This window comes from Marmota monax, unplaced genomic scaffold (genome assembly GCF_021218885.2).
Source record: "Marmota monax isolate L192 unplaced genomic scaffold, Marmota_monax_Labrador192_F-V1.1 WCK01_AAM20220418_F8-fsc00044, whole genome shotgun sequence".
NCBI classification, from domain to species: Eukaryota; Metazoa; Chordata; class Mammalia; order Rodentia; family Sciuridae; genus Marmota; species Marmota monax.
The window spans coordinates 9,328,611-9,351,500 of NW_026695198.1; the positions used below are offsets into that span (position 1 = coordinate 9,328,611).

A 22,890-nucleotide genomic window follows, 5' to 3' on the forward strand; every position below is an offset into this window, starting at 1 on the left:
GCTTTCCAAATTGGCTGCACCAATTTGCAGTCCCACCAGCAATGTACAAGTGTACCCTTTTCCCCACATCCTCACCAGCACTTGTTGTTGTTTGACTTCATAATGGCTGCCAATCTAACTGGAGTGAGATGGTATCTTAGGGTGGTTTTGATTTGCATTTCTCTGACAGCTAGAGATGGTGAGCATTTTTTCATGTACTTGTTGATTGATTGTATGTCCTCCTCTGAGAAGTGTCTGTTCAGGTCCTTGGCCCATTTGTTGATTGGGTTGTTTGTTCTCTTATTGTCTAATTTTTGGAGTTCTTTGTATACTCTGGATATTAGGGCTCTATCTGAAGTGTGAGGAGTAAAGATTTGTTCCCAGGATGTAGGCTCTCTATTTACCTCTCTTATTGTTTCTTTAGCTGAGAAAAAAACTTTTTAGTTTGAGTAAGTCCCATTTGTTGATTCTAGTTATTAACTTTTGTGCTATGGGTGTCCTATTGAGGAATTTGGAGCCCGACCCCACCGACTGTAGATTGTAGCCAACTTTTTCTTCTATCAGACGGCGCGTCTCTGATTTGATATCAAGCTCCTTGATCCATTTTGAATTCACTTTTGTGCATGGCAAGAGAAAGGGATTCAGTTTCATTTTGTTGCATATGGATTTCCAGTTTTCCCAGCACCATTTGTTGAAGATGCTATCCTTCCTCCATTGCATGCTTTTAGCCCCTTTATCAAATATAAGGTAGTTGTAGTTTTGTGGATTGGTTTCTGTGTCCTCTATTCTGTACCATTGGTCCACCCTCCTGTTTTGGTACCAGTACCATGCTGTTTTTGTTACTATTGCTCTGTAGTATAGTTTGAAGTCTGGTATCACTATACCGCCTGATTCACACTTCCTGCTTAGCATTGTTTTTGGTATTCTGGGTCTTTTATTTTTCCATATGAATTTCATGATTGCTTTCTCTATTTCTACAAGAAATGCCGTTGGGATTCTGATTGGCATTGCATTAAACCTGTAGAGAACTTTTGGTAATATCGCCATTTTGATGATGTTAGTTCTGCCTATCCATGAACAGGGTATATTTTTCCATCTTCTAAGATCTTCTTCTATTTCTCTCCTTAGGGTTCTGTAGTTTTCATTGTATAAGTCTTTCACCTCTTTTGTTAGGTTGATTCCCAAGTATTTAATTTTTTTTGAAGATATTGTGAATGGAGTAGTTGTCCTCATTTCCATTTCAGAGGATTTGTCGCTGATATACAGGAATGCCTTTGATTTATGCGTGTTGATTTTATATCCTGCCACTTTGCTGAATTCATTTATTAGCTCTAATAGTTTCTTTGTAGACCCTTTTGGGTCTGCTAGGTATAGAATCATATCACCTGCAAATAGTGATAATTTAAGTTCTTCTTTTCCTATTTTGATGCCTTTAATTTCTTTTGTCTGTCTAATTGCTCTGGACAGTGTTTCGAGAACTATATTGAACAGAAGTGGTGAGAGAGGGCATCCCTGTCTTGTTCCAGATTTTACAGGGAATAACTTCAATTTTTCTCCATTCAGAATGATGCTAGCCTGAGGCTTAGCATAGATTGCTTTTACAATATTGAGGTATGTTCCTGTTATCCCTAGTTTTTCTAGAGTTTTGAACATAAAGGGATGCTGTACTTTGTCGAATGCTTTTTCCGCATCTATCGAGATGATCATATGGTTCTTATTTTTAAGTCTATTGATGTGGTGAATAACATTTATTGATTTCCGTATATTGAACCAGCCTTGCATCCCAGGGATGAATCCTACTTGATCATGGTGCACAATTTTTTTGATATGTTTTTGTATCCGATTCGCCAGAATTTTATTGAGGATTTTTGCATCTAGGTTCATTAGAGATATTGGTCTGTAGTTTTCTTTCTTTGAAGTTTCTTTGTCTGGTTTAGGTATCAGGGTGATGTTGGCCTCATAGAATGAATTTGGAAGTTCTCCCTCTTTTTCTATTTCCCGAAGTAGCTTGAAAAGTATTGGTATTAGTTCCTCTTTAAAGGTTTTGTAAAATTCTGCTGTATACCCATCCGGTCCTGGGCTTTTCTTAGTTGGTAGTCTTTTGATGGTTTCTTCTATTTCCTCAATTGATATTGGTCTGTTTAGGTTGTCTATATCCTCCTGACTCAATCTGGGCAGATCATATGACTTAAGAAATTTATTGATGCCTTCACTATCTTCTAATTTATTGGAGTATAAGGATTCAAAATAATTTTTGATTATCTTCTGTATTTCTGAAGTGTCTGTTGTGATATTGCCTTTTTCATCCCGTATGCTAGTAATTTGAGTTCTCTCTCTTCTTCTCTTTGCTAGCATGGCTAAGGGTCTGTCGATTTTGTTTATTTTTTCAAAGAACCAACTTTTAGTTTTGTCAATTTTTTCAATTGTTTCTTTTGTTTCGATTTCATTGATTTCAGCTCTGATTTTAATTATTTCTTGCCTTCTACTTCTTTTGCTGTTGTTTTGCTCTTCTTTTTCTAGGATTTTGAGATGAAGTATGAGATCATTTATTTGTTGGTTTTTTCTTTTTTTAAGGAATGAACTCCACGCAATGAATTTTCCTCTTAGAACTGCTTTCAATGTGTCCCATAGATTCCGATATGTTGTGTCTGTGTTTTCATTAATCTCTAAGAATTTTTTAATTTCCTCCTTGATGTCTTCTATAACCCATTGATCATTCAGTAACCTATTGTTCATTCTCCAAGTGATGTATTCTTTTTCCTTCCTTCTTTTATCGTTGATTTTCAGTTCCATTCCATTATGATCAGATAGGATGCATGGTATTATCTCTACTCCTTTATATTGTCTAAGAGTTGCCCTGTGACATAATATATGATCTATTTTTGAGAAGGATCCATGTGCTGCTGAGAAAAAAGTGTAACTGCTTGATGTTGGGTAGTATATTCTATATATGTCAATTAAGTCTAGGTTATTAATTGTGTTATTGAGTTCTGTAGTTTCCTTATTCAACTTTTGTTTGGAAGATCTGTCCAGTGGTGAGAGAGGTGTGTTGAAGTCTCCCATGATTATTGTATGGTGGTCTATTAGACTCTTGAACTTGAGAAGAGTTTGTTTGATGAACATAGCTGCACCATTGTTTGGGGCATATATATTTATGATTGTTATGTCTTGTTGGTGTATGGTTCCCTTAAGCAGTATGTAGTGTCCCTCTTTATCTCTTTTGATTAACTTTGGCTTGAAATCTATTTTATTTGATATGAGTATGGACACTCCTGCTTGTTTCCGAAGTCCATATGAGTGATATGATTTTTCCCAACCTTTCACCTTCAGCCTATGTATGTCTTTTCCTATCAAATGCGTCTCCTGTAGGCAGCATATTGTTGGGTCTTGTTTTGTGATCCATTCTACTAGCCTTTGTCTCTTGATTGGTGAGTTTAAGCCATTAACATTTAGGGTTATTATTGAGATATGGGTTGTTCCAGCCATATTTGTTTATTTATGTTACTAAACATGGTTTGTTTTCCTCTTTGATTATTTTTCCCCCCTTTACTGTCCTACCTCCCACTGTTGGTTTTCATTGTTATTTTCCATTTCCTCTTCCTGTAATGCTTTGGCGAGGATGTTTTGAAGAGATGGTTTTCTAGCTGCGAATTCTTTAAACTTTTGTTTATCGTGGAAGGTTTTAATTTCATTCTCCATCCTGAAGCTTAATTTCGCTGGATACACAATTCTTGGTTGGAACCCATTTTCTTTCAGTGTTTGAAATATGTTATTCCAGGATCTTCTAGCTTTCAGAGTCTGTGTGGAAAGATCAGCTGTTATCCTGATTGGCTTACCCCTAAATGTAATCTGCTTCCTTTCTCTTGTAGCTTTTAAAATTCTCTCCTTATTCTGTATGTTGGGCATCTTCATTATAATGTGTCTAGGTGTGGGTCTCTTATGATTTTGCACATTCGGCGTCCTGTATGCTTCTAGGATTTGGGATTCTGTCTCATTCTTCAAGTCTGGGAAGTTTTCTCGTATTATTTAATTGAATAGATTGCTCATTCCTTTGGTTTGAAACTCTGTCCCTTCCTGTATCCCAATGACTCTTAAATTTGGTCTCTTGATGTTATCCCATATTTCTTGGATGTTCTGCTCATGGTTTCTTAACAGTCTTGCTGAGCTGTCTATGTTCTTTTCAAGTTGAAATACTTTATCTTCATTGTCTGATGTTCTATCTTCTAAGTGGTCTACTCTGCTGGTAGTATTCTCAATTGAGTTTTTAAGTTGGTTTATTGCTTCCTGCATTTCTAGGATTTCTGTTTGTTTGTTTTTTATAACCTCTATCTCCCTGTATAGTTGATCTTTTGCTTCTTGGATTTGTTTATGTAATTCATTATTGAAGTGATCTTTCATTGTCTGATTTTGCTGTCTGATGTCTTCCTTGATACTCCAGATCATCTGAAGCATGTATATCCTGAATTCTTTATCTGACATTCCATCTGCTGCAGCTATTACCTCTTCTAACATTGAGTTGAACTGAATTGCTTGTGGTCCTTTCTTTCCTTGTCTCTTCATACTGTTCGTGTTCCTTTCTACTTGGTGAAACTGTTGTGCTATTGAATTTTCCCCCTATATATTTATATTGGTCTTGTATAGTTGCAAAGTCTCCCTCACAGGCGCGGGCGGCGGCTCTGCCCCTCCTCCAATTGGGGCAATGTGCCTACCACGCCGGCAGGCCGCTGGGCCTGTTCTGCCGGTCGGTAGCAGGTCTGCCTACCTTGCAGGCGCGGGCGGCGGCTCTGTCCCTCTGCGGGCCGCTAGGCTTGTTCTGTCGGTGGCCGCAGTTCTGCCTACTTTGCAGGCACAGGCAGCGGCACTGCCCCTCTGCAGACCTCTGGGGCTGTTCTGCCTGTGGGTCGCAGGTCCGCCTATCTTGCAGGCGCGGGGGGGGGGCTCTACCCTTCCTCAGGCCACTGGGCCTGTTCTGTCTGTCGGTTGCAGGTCTGGCCTGTTCTGATGGTGGTCACAGTTCCGTCTACCTTGCAGGCGCAGGGGGAGGGGGCGGCTCTGCCTCTCAGCAGGCCGCTGCTCCTCTTCTGCCGGTGGGTCGCAGGCCCGCCTACCTTGCAGGAGTGATTGGAAGCTCTGTCCCGCTGCGGGCCACTGGGCCTTTTCTGTCGGTGGTCACAGTTCCGCCTACCTGGCAGGCGCGGGGGGTGGGGGGCGGCTCTGCCCCTCAGCAGGCCGCTGGGCCTGCTCTGTGGGTGGTCACAGTTCCCTCTACCTTGCCGGCGCAGGGGGAGGGGGCGGCTCTTCCTCTCAGCAGGCCGCTGCTCGTCTTCTGCCTCTTAATTAATTTTTTAAAAAGGAAAATATTTTTGGAAATTCACTGTTTGTCTTTCCTTCATTTATTTCAACCAACATTAAGTTTGGCTTTGAAGCTTGGTATCAGTAGATTTTTTTTTTCTATAATATTGACCTTTTGTACTACTTAATGTTTGGTAGTTCTGTATCAGAGCTAAAGCAAAAGTCATGGTTTTGGGTCTTTTTAATATAGACTGAATAATTTGAGATGATGCCTTAATCTGAAAGTCAATCAGAAATACCATTTTTTTAGAAATAAATGGTTGATTCTGTAATGATCAAAGGCTTGTCTCTTATAAGTTCAGAATATCATAACGTCCACCATTATGAGGATATGTACCAAGAGGTTTTACCCCCACTTGTTATGATGAACTATTTGTAGCCAATAGCTTCTTGTAATTACCAGTAAGATCTCTTTGGGGAAATTATTATTAGGGGAAATCCAGTGCTTCCAAGAAGTGTTTGTTGAATATTTCCTGTATCCTAAGTTAAAATGGGTGAAAATCTACTTTTTTGCATTATATTTAGATTCTGAGCAGGACCAGCTACCCTGTTTGCTGACGCTCTGGCAATGTGAGGCTCTTGGTCTTAGTGGTATATCTGTGCTATCATACTGAGTTTCAGACTTTTCTTTTTCCATGATTATATGGTTAGAGGTCTTCTTGGAGGTATGACTTGTTATCCTACACATATTAATACACATTAATCAACTATGCTATCTTGTGTCCAAAAATATTATAATAAAATATTAATCTAAGTTACTAAATTCATTCCAGTTCAACTTTTGGATCATTTGAGTCCAAATAAAATGGCTATAACTGAACACACTATGTTCTCTTACTATGAGAATAATTACCTTTGAATATTAGAAAAAAATAGAAGTGCATTTTAACAAATGCTGTCAGGTAAAACTAACACTTGTTTTTGAATTTTACGTTTTCTGTTTTTTTTTCCCTGCCATTGGCTATGATTATTTTAAATTAGGGTAATAAATTTTAGAGTTGAAGTCAAAAGACTTGAAAGATGTTTAGTTTCTCAAAGGTCATCATTTTCTCTAAGTTTTCCCTGTTGCAAAATAAAGCTCAATTATTCTTGCTCTATCTCACAAGTTGTGCATATCAGGTGAAAAAAATTAGGTGAAGCTCAAGCAGAACTCTTTATTCCCCAACTCAGCCTACTTTTCCCTCTCTCAACATACCCTTAGTTATCCAAGCCAGAACCCTGTAGATTTTTGTAGATTGTTTCATTCTCTTGCCTCCAAAATCCAATCCCTAAGGAAACTGTGGACTATTACTGAAGCTGATCTTGATTTTATCTGTTTTCTCCATCTTGTTACTATTTTCTCCATCTTGGCCAAGTTGCCATATTTTCCTTCCCTCTGCTTCGAGTCTCCCACAATAGCTGTCCAGCTTCTTTGGTTCACCTGCTGTGTCCAGGATTCAAAGAGCAGGGAGAGGGATCTTTCCTTGGCATTAGTCTCATCAGCTTTCCCCCTGTCTAATCTGTCCCCTGTCTACTTCCCTGAATTGTTTTCACACCCCTCTGCCTTGTCCATGATGCTGCTTCAGAGTGGTCTTTGCTTCATCACCCAAAGGGAGCACCCAGTGGCTCTTGATCACATCAGCCTTGTTTATTTGCTTTATAACATGTCACTCATCTGATATTTTAAAATTTGTTTATTGTCTGACCTCCACTAAAAAGTGAAACACTAGAAGATTATATATATATATACACACACACACACACATATATATATATGTATATGTGTGTGTGTGTGTGTGTATTTTGGTCATAGCCAAGTCCTAGAACAGTGACTATCAGGTAGTAGATGATGTTGGATAAGTATTTGTGGAATGAATAGCTTCACAGAATATGTTTTGTTCACTTAGTAAATGTTTATGATATATGGGGATTAATCTGTTATGCTAGTGTTAATTGAAGGGGAATCAGACATTTGTGCTTGGTTTTTAGGGAATGGGGGATAGTCTTGCGTGGCTGAGCCTTGGTGTGTGGGAAGGGCAAATGAAGACACAGCCTGGAGAGTCAGAGGTCTGGCCCATTCACACTAGGGCATTGAGAGGAGGTCAGTGCTGGGGCATTGTCTTAGTCCACCTGTCAGCTGGTTCTGCACATGCTACATGTGACTTGGATAAATTGATTCAAACACAAAAAAGAGCTCTCTTGAAACCTCTGATTCCGCTGATACTTTGAATTAAACAGGGTCATAGGTTTTGGTGGATATTCTAGTATTATTAACCTAACATGCTCCATATAAGCTCCAGGCAGTCTTAAGATTAGCTAGGAAGGAAATGGCTTTATTTATTTATTAATTTTTATTTTGAAGTTTTAAGGCATCTCATAAATATTTCTAGTTCCTTTTCATTTTTAGTTACTTCTTCATTTCAGGGTTCCAGAAAGTACCATTGAAGGGAAAGAAAAAGTTCTGAAATACAGTGAGAAAAATAGTTCGTTTTTGAGGATTTTCTACTTCAGTGAGCAACAGGAAGTATCAGTTTCTTCTCACAAAATCTCCAGTCAAATGCTTAATCTCAAAAGACTCCAGCAGTTTAGAGAAACATCCTCAAAGTTGTGCCAGCTTATTTGAACCAAGGATAAATTCATGTACTTGATAGTCCCTCTGTCAATTGTAAAAACCATCTCTGATCCTCCGTGTCCCGGTGTTGTAACAAATAGGGTGTTTGTACAAGGCACAGGAGGAAAAATGAAGAGATTTAGTGTCCAGTGTTGACTCTGTAGCTGATTGGCAGGGAAACTTAAAGTGTTCTCTGAAAACACATGGAAACCTTATTATATTTTTGTGTTTCTGACTCCAGGAAGAAAATACTAACGGCCGAACTTGGAACTCACTCTGCCCTCCCCCAAACCAGATATTGTGAAGTACATTTAATTGTCTAATGCATGTCTTGGTGAATATTTTTTTTTGGAGGAGAAGTATTACACATATTTTTGTTTTATGGAACAAAGGTTTATAACACTTCAGAACAGAATTCCGAAAAGCAGTTTTCTCAACTTTTCTCTTTCTTGATTGTACATCTAGAGTCAGACCACTAGCCACATGTGTAGCTCTCAGAAAGTTTTGTGTATGTTTGTGTGTGTGTATATATTTAAACTTTGATATTTTATCATTTCTTCTCTAAGCTTAAGGAAAAAATAAGATGAATTTTGGGTTAAATAAACACATGAAGGGTGTTTTATAAGCAAAGTACGATATAGATTGTAATGATTATTGTTGGCTATTGCATTTAGTCTCAATGCTAATAGTTAGGAGAGACGTGGAGCCACATTAGGGTAGCTGATTCACTACCTGCATGACTCTGAGTGTTCTGCACAGGGATAGCACCCTTTCTTCCTACCCAATCCTATCCTTATTGCGCTGGTTATCTTGATTGACATTAAAGATAGGCAGAGAGGACAGTTAGGGAAAGGATAAGGGCATTATCAAGAGAGGTTAATCATGGAGGGGAGCTGAAATGGTGCTAGCACCTGTGGTCTGGAGAGGAATGGACACCCTTTTCCTTATGTGTTCCTGCCTGAGGTAAGAGGTTCAGACTGGGAGCTATCTTGGGGAAGCCATGCAAGGATTCTATAGCTGGGGACCTGGGAGACAGGTGTCTCATCTCTATGATTAATTTTGATGCTCCTACTAGGAACAATAAACATATATTAAACACTCAGGATTTACATTACCACGTTTAATGCTTATACCACCACAAAGTAGGTACTATAATTCATCCAGTTGAAAAAAATTGAGATTTTGAGAAGACAAGTCACTCTCCTTGTCACAGAGCTAGTATGTGGATTTAGGAAGCAGTGGTCTGACTGCTGGCCATCTTTACCACCCTCTTCTTTTGCCAGCCTGGAAAACCAGCTGTTCTGAAAGGGCACTCCCTTAGGAGACACCCGGGTTTCAAGGCCCACTGTTTGGAAGGCTTTTCTTTGAGAGAGAAATTGCTGTGTCTAATCATTGGTAGTTTGCAAACTGTTTCTATAAGGTGTTTTCATCTCATTTTTGTACATGAAACACTCTTCAATCTAGTGAGAGGGGTTATGACACCAGTTTTCTAACCAAGGACATAAGGATCTCGAGTCATCTGTCCAACTTCTACTCAGCAAGGCTATCCACCTGGTAGGTAGCATTGAGGATAGAAAAGCAAGGTCTTTTGAGCCCAATTCCACTTCTGTTCTACTTGCTACATCCTTTTTCTGATTCCTGCCATGAACTATCACATGACTGAGCTTATTCACTGTATTCTTCTAAGAATTCAGTCCTCCTTTATAACTTTAACAATTAAAAAAATTTTTTGCATATGAAAATAAATACAACTGAAGATCTATGTCTGTCTGCTTACCTGTTCTGTATTTACTTTTATCACTGTTTAATTATGGAATTATTTATTAGGCAATGATTTATTTTGATATCCCAGGATTTTTGAACCTTGGCACTGTTGGCATTTAGAGCTGGATAATTCTTTATTGTTGGGGGCTGTGCTATGCACGGTAGAATGTTGAGCATTATCCCTGTCCGCCGTCTACTGAGTGCCAGAAGCAACCTCCATAAATGAGTTGTAACAACCAAAAATGTTTGAACATACTGCCACATGCCCCCAGGGGGAAAATCTCACCCCGTTGAGAACCATTGCCATATCCTTTTATAGCTTTGTAAAGAATGAACAAACTTGGATTCTTTGTTTTTCTCTTTTGAGGCATTATGAATTTGAGGGTAAATGGAGCTCATCTGGAGTCCCCACCCCAGAGGGTTTCCAGTGGTGACAGTGGGATTGAGCTTACATAAAATCAGTGGAACTGTCACCAATGAGTACCTCTGAGGTGGAAATCACAGTGGGACTCAGAAACCAGGGGCTTCCTGCAAGTTTCCATGGAGGGTTTAATGTGGAGGAAGAACATAATGGGGTTTTAGGAAAAGTAAACTTGTAAAAGCCTTATATGTCATGGAGAAAGCTTCAAGTACAGAATCTAAAAGACTCTCATTCATCTGTGTAAGACCCCTGTTTATCATCACGATGAAACAATGTGATCTGTCTGAAATTCTTCTATCCTGATTGCTACATTATTTAGAATCTATTCACAACTTAGTGTGAATTAATTAATATACTTCTTTAATGTACTTTTCACATTATATTTTAAATATTTTGAATCTATACCTCACAGACAATCTATAAAATCCCCCTAATGGTAGAGAGCATTTCTATTAAACTTCCAACTATACCTGTGCTGTGCTCTGTGTATCTGCATAAGAAATGTCAGTGTGATGAGGCTGAGGGTCTTATGTTCCCTCTCTCAGAGTCATCTGCCACACACACATAGCAGGACGAGGTACTGCCCTGCATCCTTGGTTAGTTCTTTTTGTTTAGGAATTCCGTTTTCTGGCTCCTCAGGGTTAGGTTCATCTATATAGCTTTAGGGAAGAACATCTCTTTTTGCTCTAAATAGAGCAAAGTAATAAACTCATTGACTCAAGGAAGGGAAATAAATTGGATTAGACACCCTCTCTGATTGCTAAAACCTTAGCAACAAGGTGACTAAAGACAGAACTTCAAGTATAGGATGGGGACACTCTTCTTTCATTCACTCACCACCACCATCTCTCCAGTTTCAAAGTCAGTGACCCAGGATTTGTGTCTCAGGACCATTGGAACAACAGAAGTTTCTTATGATTAGACTGAAGGCTAAAAATAATGGAATTGGAGCATTGTATCTGATTGGGACCCAAAATCATATGAATCCTTATGACTGCTCCCTTTCTCCCGATGTCTTGAATTTTTCCATCTAAATTTTCTTAAAGTGTGATACAACCCAGTGGACATTTGCAAGTTCAGTAGAATGTATTATATTAACCTCTTTTATATTTATACATGTAAAAACACATAAATCTGGCTAATGTTAATATGAAGAATTCATACAGTTTATATAAACTTTTCCACTCTTCTTACATATAATATCATCTATTCTCTTCAACTTTGTGAGATGGTTATTATATGTTGAAGAGATCCTCTTCAGGATCTCTTCCCTGGAGCAAGTAAAGATGCAAGCAGAATTTGTAATGATTTGTATAAATTAGTCTTATTATTTGTATTGTTAAATACTCATTTCATTTAGCTACTCATTCTTCATTCAACAAAAATAACCAAGGACTGACTTGTGAGAACTTGAGGAATGACCAACATAAGAAGAACATGGTCCTTTCCCTCAAGTCAAAGAAGACTGTTAAGTCATGAATGGATAGGCTGCCAGGGATCCAAAAGGAGGGTTGTCTGGCCAGACTAGGGATCACAGAAGACTTCTCAGAAAAGGACACATCTAAGCTATGTAATGAAGGATGGGCTGACTCTTCCAGGTAGAGTCAGAAGAATGCTGTTCTGAGTAAAGAAACCAGTATGTATGAAAACCCTGATGAGAAGATATGCATCCAGGTTGCAGAACCACGAGCAGTTCACTAGAACCAGAGTAGAGGATAAGAGAAGGAAGTGTCTAGGAAGATTAGGACCGAGTTGTAAGCTGCTCACTGTATTACGATTTTGAATTTTATATTATACATACAACTATTGAAAAAGTTATGAGCAATGTACAGAACGATCAGATTTTTAATTTAGAATAAGCTCTCTTGATAGAGCCTAAAGTTGGGGTTGGAAAAGAGTGAGAGTGGCCAGCAGTTCAAGATGGCAGTGGAATCTAAGAATAAGCACCTGAGAAATGGTGGCATCTGCACTACCAGGTGCAAGGAACGCAGAGGAAATTGAGGAGGGAAATGTGGCTATTTAGAGTATTAATGAATATCTTAAAAGGAGAACATGTCATCCACTGTGATAGGAGAGAAGGCAAGCAAATCCTCTGCTGATGTGCTGAGATGGGGAGGAGAAGACAAGGAGAAAGGGAACTTGTATAAAATAGCCCCCAAGGGAGAAAGCCCTAACGAGGTGCCCAGTGAGCACTGGGGGGACGTGTAAGCCCTGTGACTGCAGTAGCTGAGGGCTCACCCCCAGCCTACAGATGTATAAGTACACTTACAAGGATCAGAAACCTTCTATGGAATTCCTCCTGTAGATTACTTGTTTGGTTACTGCCACAGGAAAAATTGACACCTTCAAATAAGATACAGTCCATTCCATATTTCCAAGCCTTCATTTTCTTATCTATAAACTTAAAGAATTGTACCAGTCTATTTGGTGATAGTTGAAATGTGATTTTAAAAAATCACTTTCATAAGCCTTGGGAAATAATATTGACCTAGTAACCCACAACCACTAGCAACCACCACCACTATCACCAGAGTGCACAGTCTAATCCTGCAATCCTTGGGGTGCATTTTGAATTCTGAGTTCTATGAGAGGTTGGAAGACTTGCAATTTGATCATTGTTTCTTCTAATCTCAGGTAACCATGAAGCACATGAGGAGCAAGAAGATGCTAGATTTTGTAGCCAACGTGTTGCTCTCTGGGATCCAAATGGATGGGGATATTGTCTGTGAGCTTCCTGTAATCCGAGATGGACAACCCATTTTTCCATGTGTGTTCATAATCTTGAGTAGCATGTATTATATATTTAAATTGCTTTATAGCTTCTTGAATTTACTTCTGAACTATTTAGTTGCAGAATATTTTTCCTACTTCTTAAAGAGTTGTTTTACCCACTGAGAAGTGACTTTTTCAGTGTTTCAGCGTAAGTCAGTGGTGGATCTGGAATTAAGCACATCTCACAATGGTTCTTATGGTCCATCCACGGTCACAGAGGCTTAGTCAATGGAAGATAAGAAATGTCCTGGCTTTGCCTGGGACCAACTGGTCACCACCTGCCATCACCTCACTTTTGTTTATTTCCACATCCAACCTTACATCATTTTAAACTTTAAGCATCATATACAATAACATCTTCAGCCTCAATTCTAAAATACGAAGCATAAAATGTCCTCCTATGTCATCCATGGAAGAAGAGCCTTTAAAATAATATTTTATTTTTGCTTTTGAAAAACTTGTAAACACTCTGAGCATTTACTCGTTCATGATGTGAAAATACCCATTTGAAGCTAAAGATAAAATTCAAGGGTCAATAATTAATAAATGGGTAAATGAATTAAACAGACACTTCTCAAAAGGAGAAATACAAATGGCCAACCTATATATGTATATATATATATATATATATATATATATATATATATATATGCTCAGGATTCTCAGCAATTGGGGAAATGCAAATCAAAACTAAACTGAGATTTCATCTCACACCAGTCAGAATGACAGTCATGATAATACAAGCAATAATAAATGCTGGGGAGGATGTGGAGAAAAAGGAACACTTTCACACTGTTGGTGAGATCGTAAATTAGTACAACCACTATGCAAATCAATATGGAGGTTTCTCAAAAGTCTAGACATGGAACCACCATATGACCCATCTATACCAATCCTGGACATTTATCTTAAAGAATTAAAATCCTCATACTATAGTGATATACTCTTAACCCATGTTCATAGGAGCACAATTCACAATAACCAAACTTTACAACCATCCTTGGTATCTACCAATAAATGAATGGATAAAGGAAATGTGGTATATATGCACAATAGAGTTTTATTCAGCCATAAAGAAAAATGAAATTGTCATTTGTAGGAAAAATGGATGGAACTTGAGAATATTATGTTAAGTGAAATAAGCCAAACTCAGAAGGTCAAGTCATATATTTCTATCATATGTAGAAGCCAGAATAGGAAAAGGAAAAGAAAGTGGGGGGTGATTTCATGAAAAGCAAAGGTAATTCAGTAGAAGAGAGGAAGTGAACCAGGGGGGAGGAGAAGAGGGCTGTTGATCAAATTATATTGTTACATTGTGCATATACTAAGATGTAACCACAAATTCCCCCATTACATACAACTGTAATGCACCAATAAAAAAAATGAGGTGTGACCAATGTAATTCTGCAACCTATACACTCACAAAAATGAGAAATTATATCCCATCTGATTCAAATGTAGGATATGTCAAGATCATCGTACTGTTATGTGTAACTAATTAAAACAAATTAAAAAAATGGAAAAAAAAATGCAGAGGAAAAAACCTAAGGGCAAAGTCTCTTGATAAATACAAAATGTCCAAATTAGGAGGTTTATCATATAGTTTTTTATTTTTTATTTTTTTAATGTAGCCTGAGAACACATGAATCTGGGTTTTGTTCGTATGAATTCTGAGGTAACAGATTTCCTCCTGTTTTCTCTTCCTTACTGCTTGGCCAGTGGTGAGGTACCATGTTGATGTCTACACTGGGCAGTTGAAACAAGACAAAACGGAATCTGAGGTCTCCCTCTGTCTCTATGGGGAGAGGGGAGACTCTGGCCTTCGGCTGCTGCGCAAATCCAACATGCCAGTAAGATTCCAAAGAGGACAGGTAAGTCTGTGTAAAGGGCTCCTCCAGGTTCTTGGCATCCTTTCTGTTGCTGGCCATGTGTGATTTAAAATCTAAAAGGTGTTGGTCACTTTTCAAGTTTTAGTTTGGAGACATCTTAACACAAGTTTCCTGACCTGTCTTCCTAAGGTTGCTGTGTTTTATAAATTATTCTTGAAAGAAAAACGGGATGCTCTAAAGCTATAATGAATAATGGAACAAAGAAAAAGACATTAAAAATTAGTGATAGTGAAAGAAAAAGAACAAAACGAGTTGAAAAGATATCAAGGAAACATGCTTTCTCAGGACTGAGAGCTACCAAGCATTATTCTAAAAGGTCAGACCATAAAAGGACAATTATAGGATATTTCATGTATTTTATATTTCATATAATAACACTATGGACTTTCTTTAAGAAATCTTGAATGGAGACAACTATATTTTATTGACATTCGAAACCCTTAAATTCCTCATTATTCTCTTTTGTTCTTTTTATACAAACATAATTCTTTCTAAATATTAGACATTTGAGAAATTACAATGGGAAATCTATTAACCTAATTTTTAATGTTACTTGTTGTGTATGGAAAGAGGATAGTACTTGGAGATCTGAAATTAAGTAGTTATCCAAAGGTTCATTTTGTATGTATTTTTAAGAAGGAAGATTCCTTACACCAGTTTAAGATTGCTGTCTCTCAGACTTTTGTTGTAGTTTATGAAGTATTGTGAAACATCAAAGATCTACAAGCTCACCTCTGCCTTTTATTTGTTGTTGTAGATTACACAAAAGCTTTCCCTGAAATGAATAGGAAAGCCAGTTCTGCTTTGAATGAGACAAAAACAAAATTATACCTAATTTTTATCACACCTGAACTAATTTAGAACAGAAACAAAATTCTAGATGCTGTGATGTTATTAATATTATTCTAAATGATTAGTGACATTATCCCCTGAAAGACACCGCAAGCTTTGCGTCAGCCCCAGACTTCTCACCCTCCCACTTGGTGATAAATTGTGCTGGCTCCCACTCCTGGCTGGTGCTAGCTGGCTGGCCAGAATGTAGTACTTGGTGGCAGCTGCTAATCATGTGAAGTTGCTAAGATGTTGCAAGTCATCTTCATGATTGATCTTCAGGGCATTATTGTGTATAGCATTTAACAGAGTTGGTAGGGTATATTATGGACTGAAATTAAAATTGGGTAGGGGTATTGTGGCCATCCGGGCATAAAGTCTGGGTTTAATGTTATCAGTTTTGAAGTTTGGAATCAGAAATACAAAACTACTTTTTCTTCCCTGATTCATTTTCAATTTTACATTTAAAAAATTTTTTTCCCTCAATGTATAAAATGTAATGGTGTTGCCAAATGGTTTCAAGAGGTCTGTAGTCAAGAAACCATGGTAACAATCTTGGTGTCTTATCATTAGATTTGTGCCATCCCAGTCACAACTCACATCCTAAGCCCCAGATTGGACTGGTTGTTGTCATTTTCTCTACATGATGTCCAGTGATGTAAACAAAGGCAGCAACATGCATCACAGACCTTATTTAATCCTGTCCTCCAACCTGAGGTTGGTTTAAAATGCAAGAAAGATATTGTAGTTTGAGTTTTCCCCAAAGCAAACCAGGAGACACAGGCTTGGATGCAGGTAGTTTATCTGGGAAGTGATCCCTCTGAACCTATAGGAAGTGAGGGAGCACTGATAGTGGAGCAGGAAAGGGAGAGAGGCCAACATAGAGACAATTGGGACCATCAGAGGAACCCCAGGCACATTCCTCAGAATGTTCACCATGTGAAGCCCTCAAACACATGAGCAGGAGACCCAGGAGATTGAGTGGTCAGTAATCCCAAACTGGCTACCAAAGCAAACGGATGTACCTAGGGATGATACCAGAGGATGTGGGAAGGGACATCACCTGCCTCTGCTACAACAGGTGATGTGTGTCAAAAAATGTCCCCTTGTGAAGGCACACTAGGAATGAGGGATAGTGAAAATCAGGTTATCAAGCCACATCCAGGAAGAGGTACCCCAAATTCTCAGCTGGTTTACAGAAACATCGCCATTGAACAAGTAATGATTTTTGCCTGGTTCAAACCAGGGCAGATTTCCACCAATAATAACCAACCAACAATTTGAGACCCAGGTAGCATATCTGAAATTACCAAAGTGAAATTTAACTTGGTAACAATGCTGGGGCAACCCCTCTCCTGTAGGCAACACAAACAATACTGGATTTGCATTTTTTTTTTACCACAAAACAGGGTAACAGTGGCTAACAGTCTACAGATTTAATGAAATTCACCACCTTTCCTCAGATAATTTTAGGACGGTTATTCTCAATAACAATATAGGAGGAATTTATGTATGAAGTTCTTTTTTATTCCAATCAGCAAAGCATTTTCTTGAAGTCCTGCATTTCTCCGGAAATGTCAGTGAATTTTTGACATTGACACACCAATTCTATTTAGGAAGGAAGATTACAGAATTCTCTTTCACAACAAACCCTATTTTTATTTATAGAGGAAGGTACAGGAGAGGGATTTATTAAAGAATAGAAGAAAAGAGAGTAAGAAAGAGAAAATTGTCCACATGCCTCAAAGTAGCTCATCATTCTGGAAAGCAAACGTTCACATTAGGTCACGTGTCACCAGCCTGACCACCCAGTGAACTGCTTCTCAGGGGGAGGAGTGGAAATGAGAAAAAAAGCCATAGACTAGAAGCTTTTGTGTTAGGGTTTTTTTTTTTTTTTTTTTTTTACACTGGCCGATGCTACAATGGAGAAAATAAAACTGCAAGAGAGAAAAGAAACACAGCCAAAAAATATTTAGCCTTGGGCTATAATGATTGCCAGTATTTGTCATTTGCTGGACTCTAGTTATTTCCATGGGGTTTTCTGTCTCTTCCACCAGATTGATAAATTTCAAGTTGAAGCAGTGTCACTCGGAAAGCTGCAGAAGGTGCTGTTGCACTGTGAGGCTAGTGACAAATCCCAGTACTGGTACTGTGACAAGGTCATAGTCAGAGAGCCCAGTACAGCATCCGAGTCCATCTTCATCTGTGAGAGGTAATATGGGTCTAGCCCTATGGCACTTCAGAGGAGTGTGGGTATGTGGGGTGTGTGTGTACATGTGTGTGCGTGTGTGCATGTGTGTGTGTGCTTGTGTGTGTGAGTGTGTGTGAGGTTGTGGTTTCATAGATTTTTATCTTTTACTCAGTATTGCACATTATACAGCACAAATTGCTTAAGTAAATGGTCTTTTGCAAAGCATTGTGAGGAAGTCTTATCTTGTAATTACTTAGTGTCGGAATGTTATATGTCATAATAATTTCCAAAGTTTAATATTGGAAATCATTGCATGAATAATGAGAATATCTGTTTAAATGTCGGTTTCTTTACATTACCAAAATTTAGTGTTACAGGGTGGAACATTTTAGACAGAAGACCTTTTAGAACACAGTAGGTAGAAGACAGGGATTCAGATCTAGGCAAGTTGTGCTTTCCTGTGGCCCCATAAGTGTAAGTCATGGAAGCAACTCCCTTCATTTCTGACCTGGCCCTGTTGCCTTTAGGCCTGAGCCACAGATCCTCTTCTGCTCATCAGAAATTCAACATCTCCATGCTTAAGGAAATGACCTTTATTTTCTCAGGAGAAGCCTTGCCCTCCAGATCTCTGCTGAATCCTGCCATCCCAAGAAAACTCCCAGCATTGGCATTTATGTTTGCTTGATCTCTTGGTCACCAGGGAATAGGGCCAGCCTCAGCTTCAAGAAAGGGATTGAGCATGATCAGCTTTTTACACTAAAATGCAATCTATTGTGGGCACGGGGGTAAGAAATGGGAATCCACTTTGAAATTTTGAATATTCAGTGTTGTGAGCTGCCCTACACCCATTTTTAAATATATTTTTTAGTTGTAGTTGGATACAATATCTTTAATTAATTAATTAATTTTTATGTAGTGCTGAGGATTGAACCTGGGGCCTTGCCTGTGGTAGGTGAGCGCTCTGCCACTGAACCATAACCCCAGCCCCTGCCCTACACCCATTTTTTTTTTCCAAACAGATAATCAATGGGAAATAAGGCCAAAAACAAAACAAAACAAAGACAGGTAAACCAGGCAATTAGAAAATCCAAGAGTATGGATTTGGAGATGCCAAGACAAATGTAACTTTAAATGCTAAGCAAAAAGTATTAAAAAAAGTGAGATGATTCAACTAAAAATACTAAAGCCATGCCACTCAAAACGGCAGACACCAGGTGACTGAAGATGACACTAGATGAACAGGAGCCCTGAGACCTACAGTTGGCCTTCCTCCTTCTTTGTCTCTTTAGTCATTAAGTTCAATCAATTCCTTTTCCAGAGGGCCTGTTAGTTCACCCCTTTTCTCTTATTGCTTCTACTCTGACTGGTGTCCTTGTTTTATCAATGCTAGATTATCACAGTAATCTTCTGACTCTTGAGTCCTTCCTGCCTAGCACTTCTGAGCTAATTAAACCACAATACATTCTTACTTTACCTGATTTTCTTTGCTTTGGATCTTCTTGGATAGTTTTACCCTAAAACTTTTCAAGAAAAAAAAATGTGGGGAAAATACAGTCCTTAAAGCTGAAATTACATCCCTCCTCTGTTTGGAAGTCTTCAGCAATCTATCTCTAGTACCTAACAAACAAACAAACAAACAAACAAACAAACAAACAAACAAACAAAAAAACAAAGCAAAGCAAAACAAAACAAACCAACATCATGATCTTTCCAGTGAAGGCTTTATATCCTCTGACTCCATTTTCTCCCTTCCGATTCATTGTTATAACTGTCCTCTTGCCAGATCTCAGGCAAATGAGACCACCTGTCAGGAGTTGAACAAGCTAGTTCCACTTTGCTTCTCTACACAAGAACACCCCCCTCAAACTCCTATCCTTGTCAGAACCCAGTCTGGCCTTTAAGGTTCCATTCAAATTTGGCTTCTAGCATGAGAGGCATAACCAGAAAGTTTCTTTCTCATCTCCCAAAGGTTACTCAGAGCTTAGCGTAGCCCAGGCCTTCCCATCTGACAAGGACATGCAGCACTGAAGAGAACCCTGAGCATCTCTTCGTAGCCTGTTGCCACCTGCAGGGCTTGGGTATCTTCTGGGCTGGGCGGCACATGTAGCTTAGTTGCCACATCAAAGAGCTAGAGAGTGCTCCACCAAGGGCTTTCTCCTTATGTTCTGACATACTTTGTCATACCAATTCAGCTGATGTCTCTTAAATATGAAATCTCCTGGGGATCTTTTAGCTGTTTTCAAACCACCGTGCGTGCATGCACGCACATTCCATGCATCTCTATAGCCCTACCAACTGCGATTCCACTGCCTCCACCCACCCCTTCATGCATCCTTACTTCTAATTTGTGATGCTAACATGGCCTCCTCTGGAAGGAGAAGACATAGTGATAGCTTAATTAGGGCCATTGGATTGTATCTGAAAAAATTTCTTTACAGAATATATGAAATTAACAACAAAAATATAATAGCTATGTAACATCTTGATGTATCAGATGCTGCTATTTGAAGCCCTATGTATCGTAGGTCCTAAAAAAAGTTGTAGCCAATATTCATTCATACAATACCCTGATGAAGATGATAGTTGCTAAAAATCATGATTTCTTATTCTGTAGCTGTAAAGAGATGGGGCAGACCCTGCTTCCATAATTCTTTTAAAGAGGCACAAGAGTGTGGATCCAGGAACTGAACAGGGCACAATAGTTATGATACAAAAATACTCTGAGGCCAATTACAGTGGTTTCTGAGCTCTTGGAGCCTGCATGTGAAAGGTCAAATATAATGTCCTCTAAGGCAGACGGAGTTGGAAGAGACCTTTGGCTGCACACAGGAGCTGCACTGGGCTGTCCTGGTAGGGGAGCTTGGATGGGCACATGTGAGTAATTTTGTTCTGGGGTGTAGGAGGCAGAAATCGACACAATACAGAAAAGAAAAGAAAATAAATGTTGGTCGTGCTCCTTAGAACTTTCTCAAAGAGCAAAAAATTTACAGCACACCTGAATTAAGGTGAAAGACCACCTTGTGCTCATTTGTTTCATGAACTATTGAGGAAAAATGCATAGGTGAAATACAGAACTGACCAGTGAGGAGAGTGCTTCTCACTAGCCTTCATATCATCTTTTCCCCTCTTCCCCTGAACACTCACACCCATATGATTTTATTTTTACTTCTATACCTAAAGATACTATTTTTCTGCTTTTTGTACCTTTAAAATTGATCAGAGTATAACCAGTAGAATTTCTGCAACAGAAGCCTTGGCCATTTGAGGTTTGGAGCAAGAAAAATTTGTATTCAAATAAGGTCAACGTTCAAGAGACTTTATAAATTGATTCGAATATTCTTATTCATTATTTGAGTTAATTCCTTTTGGATGCTAAAACAAATTACCACAAACTTGGTGCTTTCTTTTTTCCCCCCAGTACCAGAAATTGAACCCATGGATGCTTAACCACTGAGTCACATCCCCAATGCTTTTTATATTTTATTTTGAGATAGGGTCTCACTAAGTTACTCAGGCTCTCACTAAATTACTGAGGCTGGCTTTGAACTTGCAATTCTCCTGTCTCAGCCTCCTGAGCCATTGGGATTACAGATGCATGCTTACTGTATCCTGCAACTTAGTGCTTTTAAATGACAGAAATTTATTCTATCACAGTTCCTGAGACTGGTAGTTGGAAATCCAGGTGTCAGCAGAGCCCTGCTGTCCCTGAAGGCTCTGGGAAACAGTCCCCCTGTGCCTCCCCTACCTTCTGGTGGTTGTCTGTGGCTTGGGACTGTATCATTCAAGTATCTTCTCTGTAGTTGTCCTAGTTGTCTTCCCTTGGTTTATCTGGGTGTCTTCTCTTCTTAGAAGGATGCTTGTTTTTGAACTAAGCCCACTTTACTCTAGTGTGACCTCAGCTTAATGTTACATCTGCAAAGACTCTGCTTCCAAATACGGTCACATTCTGAGGTTCATGAATTTGGGAGGGCACTGTTTAATCCATTATACTATTTGAGTGGGTCTTGTAATGTACCATGCGCTGCAAAGTTTCTTAACATTATATTAGGGATCGTTAGGTTTTCTCTGTTACCAACTTGTTCTAGTCTTGTCTTTGTGTGTATATGTGTGAACCTTGACTTTAATGATCAAATTATTAAAAATAAGTATCTTTTCACAGAAACAATGTGATTTATGATATTTATTTGTTAGCCCATGAGCCTAGGAGGACTAGACACATAAGCAGTTACATCCAAACTCTTTAGCCTGAAGACAAGAAGTGCCCTAAGTCTGTCAGTGTCACCCTTCATTACTCCTGATTGGAGATGGCATTGACTGAGCTCACAGGAACAAGTTATTTGAAGTAAAGGCCCTCTCTGGGGCAATTCTAAATATAAGGAGAATTTATAGATGCAGGAATTGAAAAGTTAATGCAAATAACTAATGTTAAAAAAAAGAAGCTACCCTGACATCAGGCAGAACAGCATGACCAGCTATGTCTTTTCAAAAGGAAATCATGGCAGGATAAGTAAAGTGACCTGAGGCATGTTCCCCTAAGGAAGGAGGACAAGATGCTGCACAGTGTTCCTTAGAGTTGATATTTCAACTAACACCTTTAAAATGTTCTTGCCTCATTTTTATTCAGAATTCTGTACTTTTTTTTTTTTTTAAAGAAAGGTTGAGATCATTTCCCTTGGGTAGAGTGATGTAGAAGAAAAAAAGACTTAAGAGGTTTTGACTATGGATATAATCAACTACCAGTCAACACTGGATTGATGGGAGGTGATGGGCCAACTTCAGGGCCACAGAGTCTTCAGCAACTTACTAATTATTGAGAAAGAATCTGCAGTTTCACTAAAATAACTGGGTCCTGGTGGGTAAGCGAGATAGGCCTTGGGCAGGGGAGGCCAAGAGGCCTTCTTTGTACCCATCGGGCTCCACTCTCTGGGAACCATCACTGCTGAAGCCAGCCTTGACCACAGAGCAGGACCTTGGCCATACCAGGGCCTGGATGACAGGGCTCTTCTCTGTTCTTGGCCTTCAGTAAGTTCTCAGCTGATGCTCTCCTACCTGAGCTTACCTAACCCTAACCTTCCTGGTTCCTGGACTTGTGTAGGCACTT

General features: G+C 38.9%; 1 protein-coding gene across 1 annotated transcript in view; it reads left to right on the plus strand.

Annotated features, from left to right (window-relative positions):
• Rp1 (RP1 axonemal microtubule associated) overlaps window positions 1-22,890 on the plus strand; it is a 316,472-nt gene that overhangs the window by 192,276 nt on the left and 101,306 nt on the right. Inside the window, exons 20-22 of the mRNA XM_046428620.2 lie at window positions 12,741-12,873; window positions 14,598-14,749; window positions 17,656-17,810. Coding sequence (XP_046284576.1) covers window positions 12,741-12,873; window positions 14,598-14,749; window positions 17,656-17,810 — 440 coding nt within the window. The remainder of the gene's footprint in view (window positions 1-12,740; window positions 12,874-14,597; window positions 14,750-17,655; window positions 17,811-22,890) is intronic.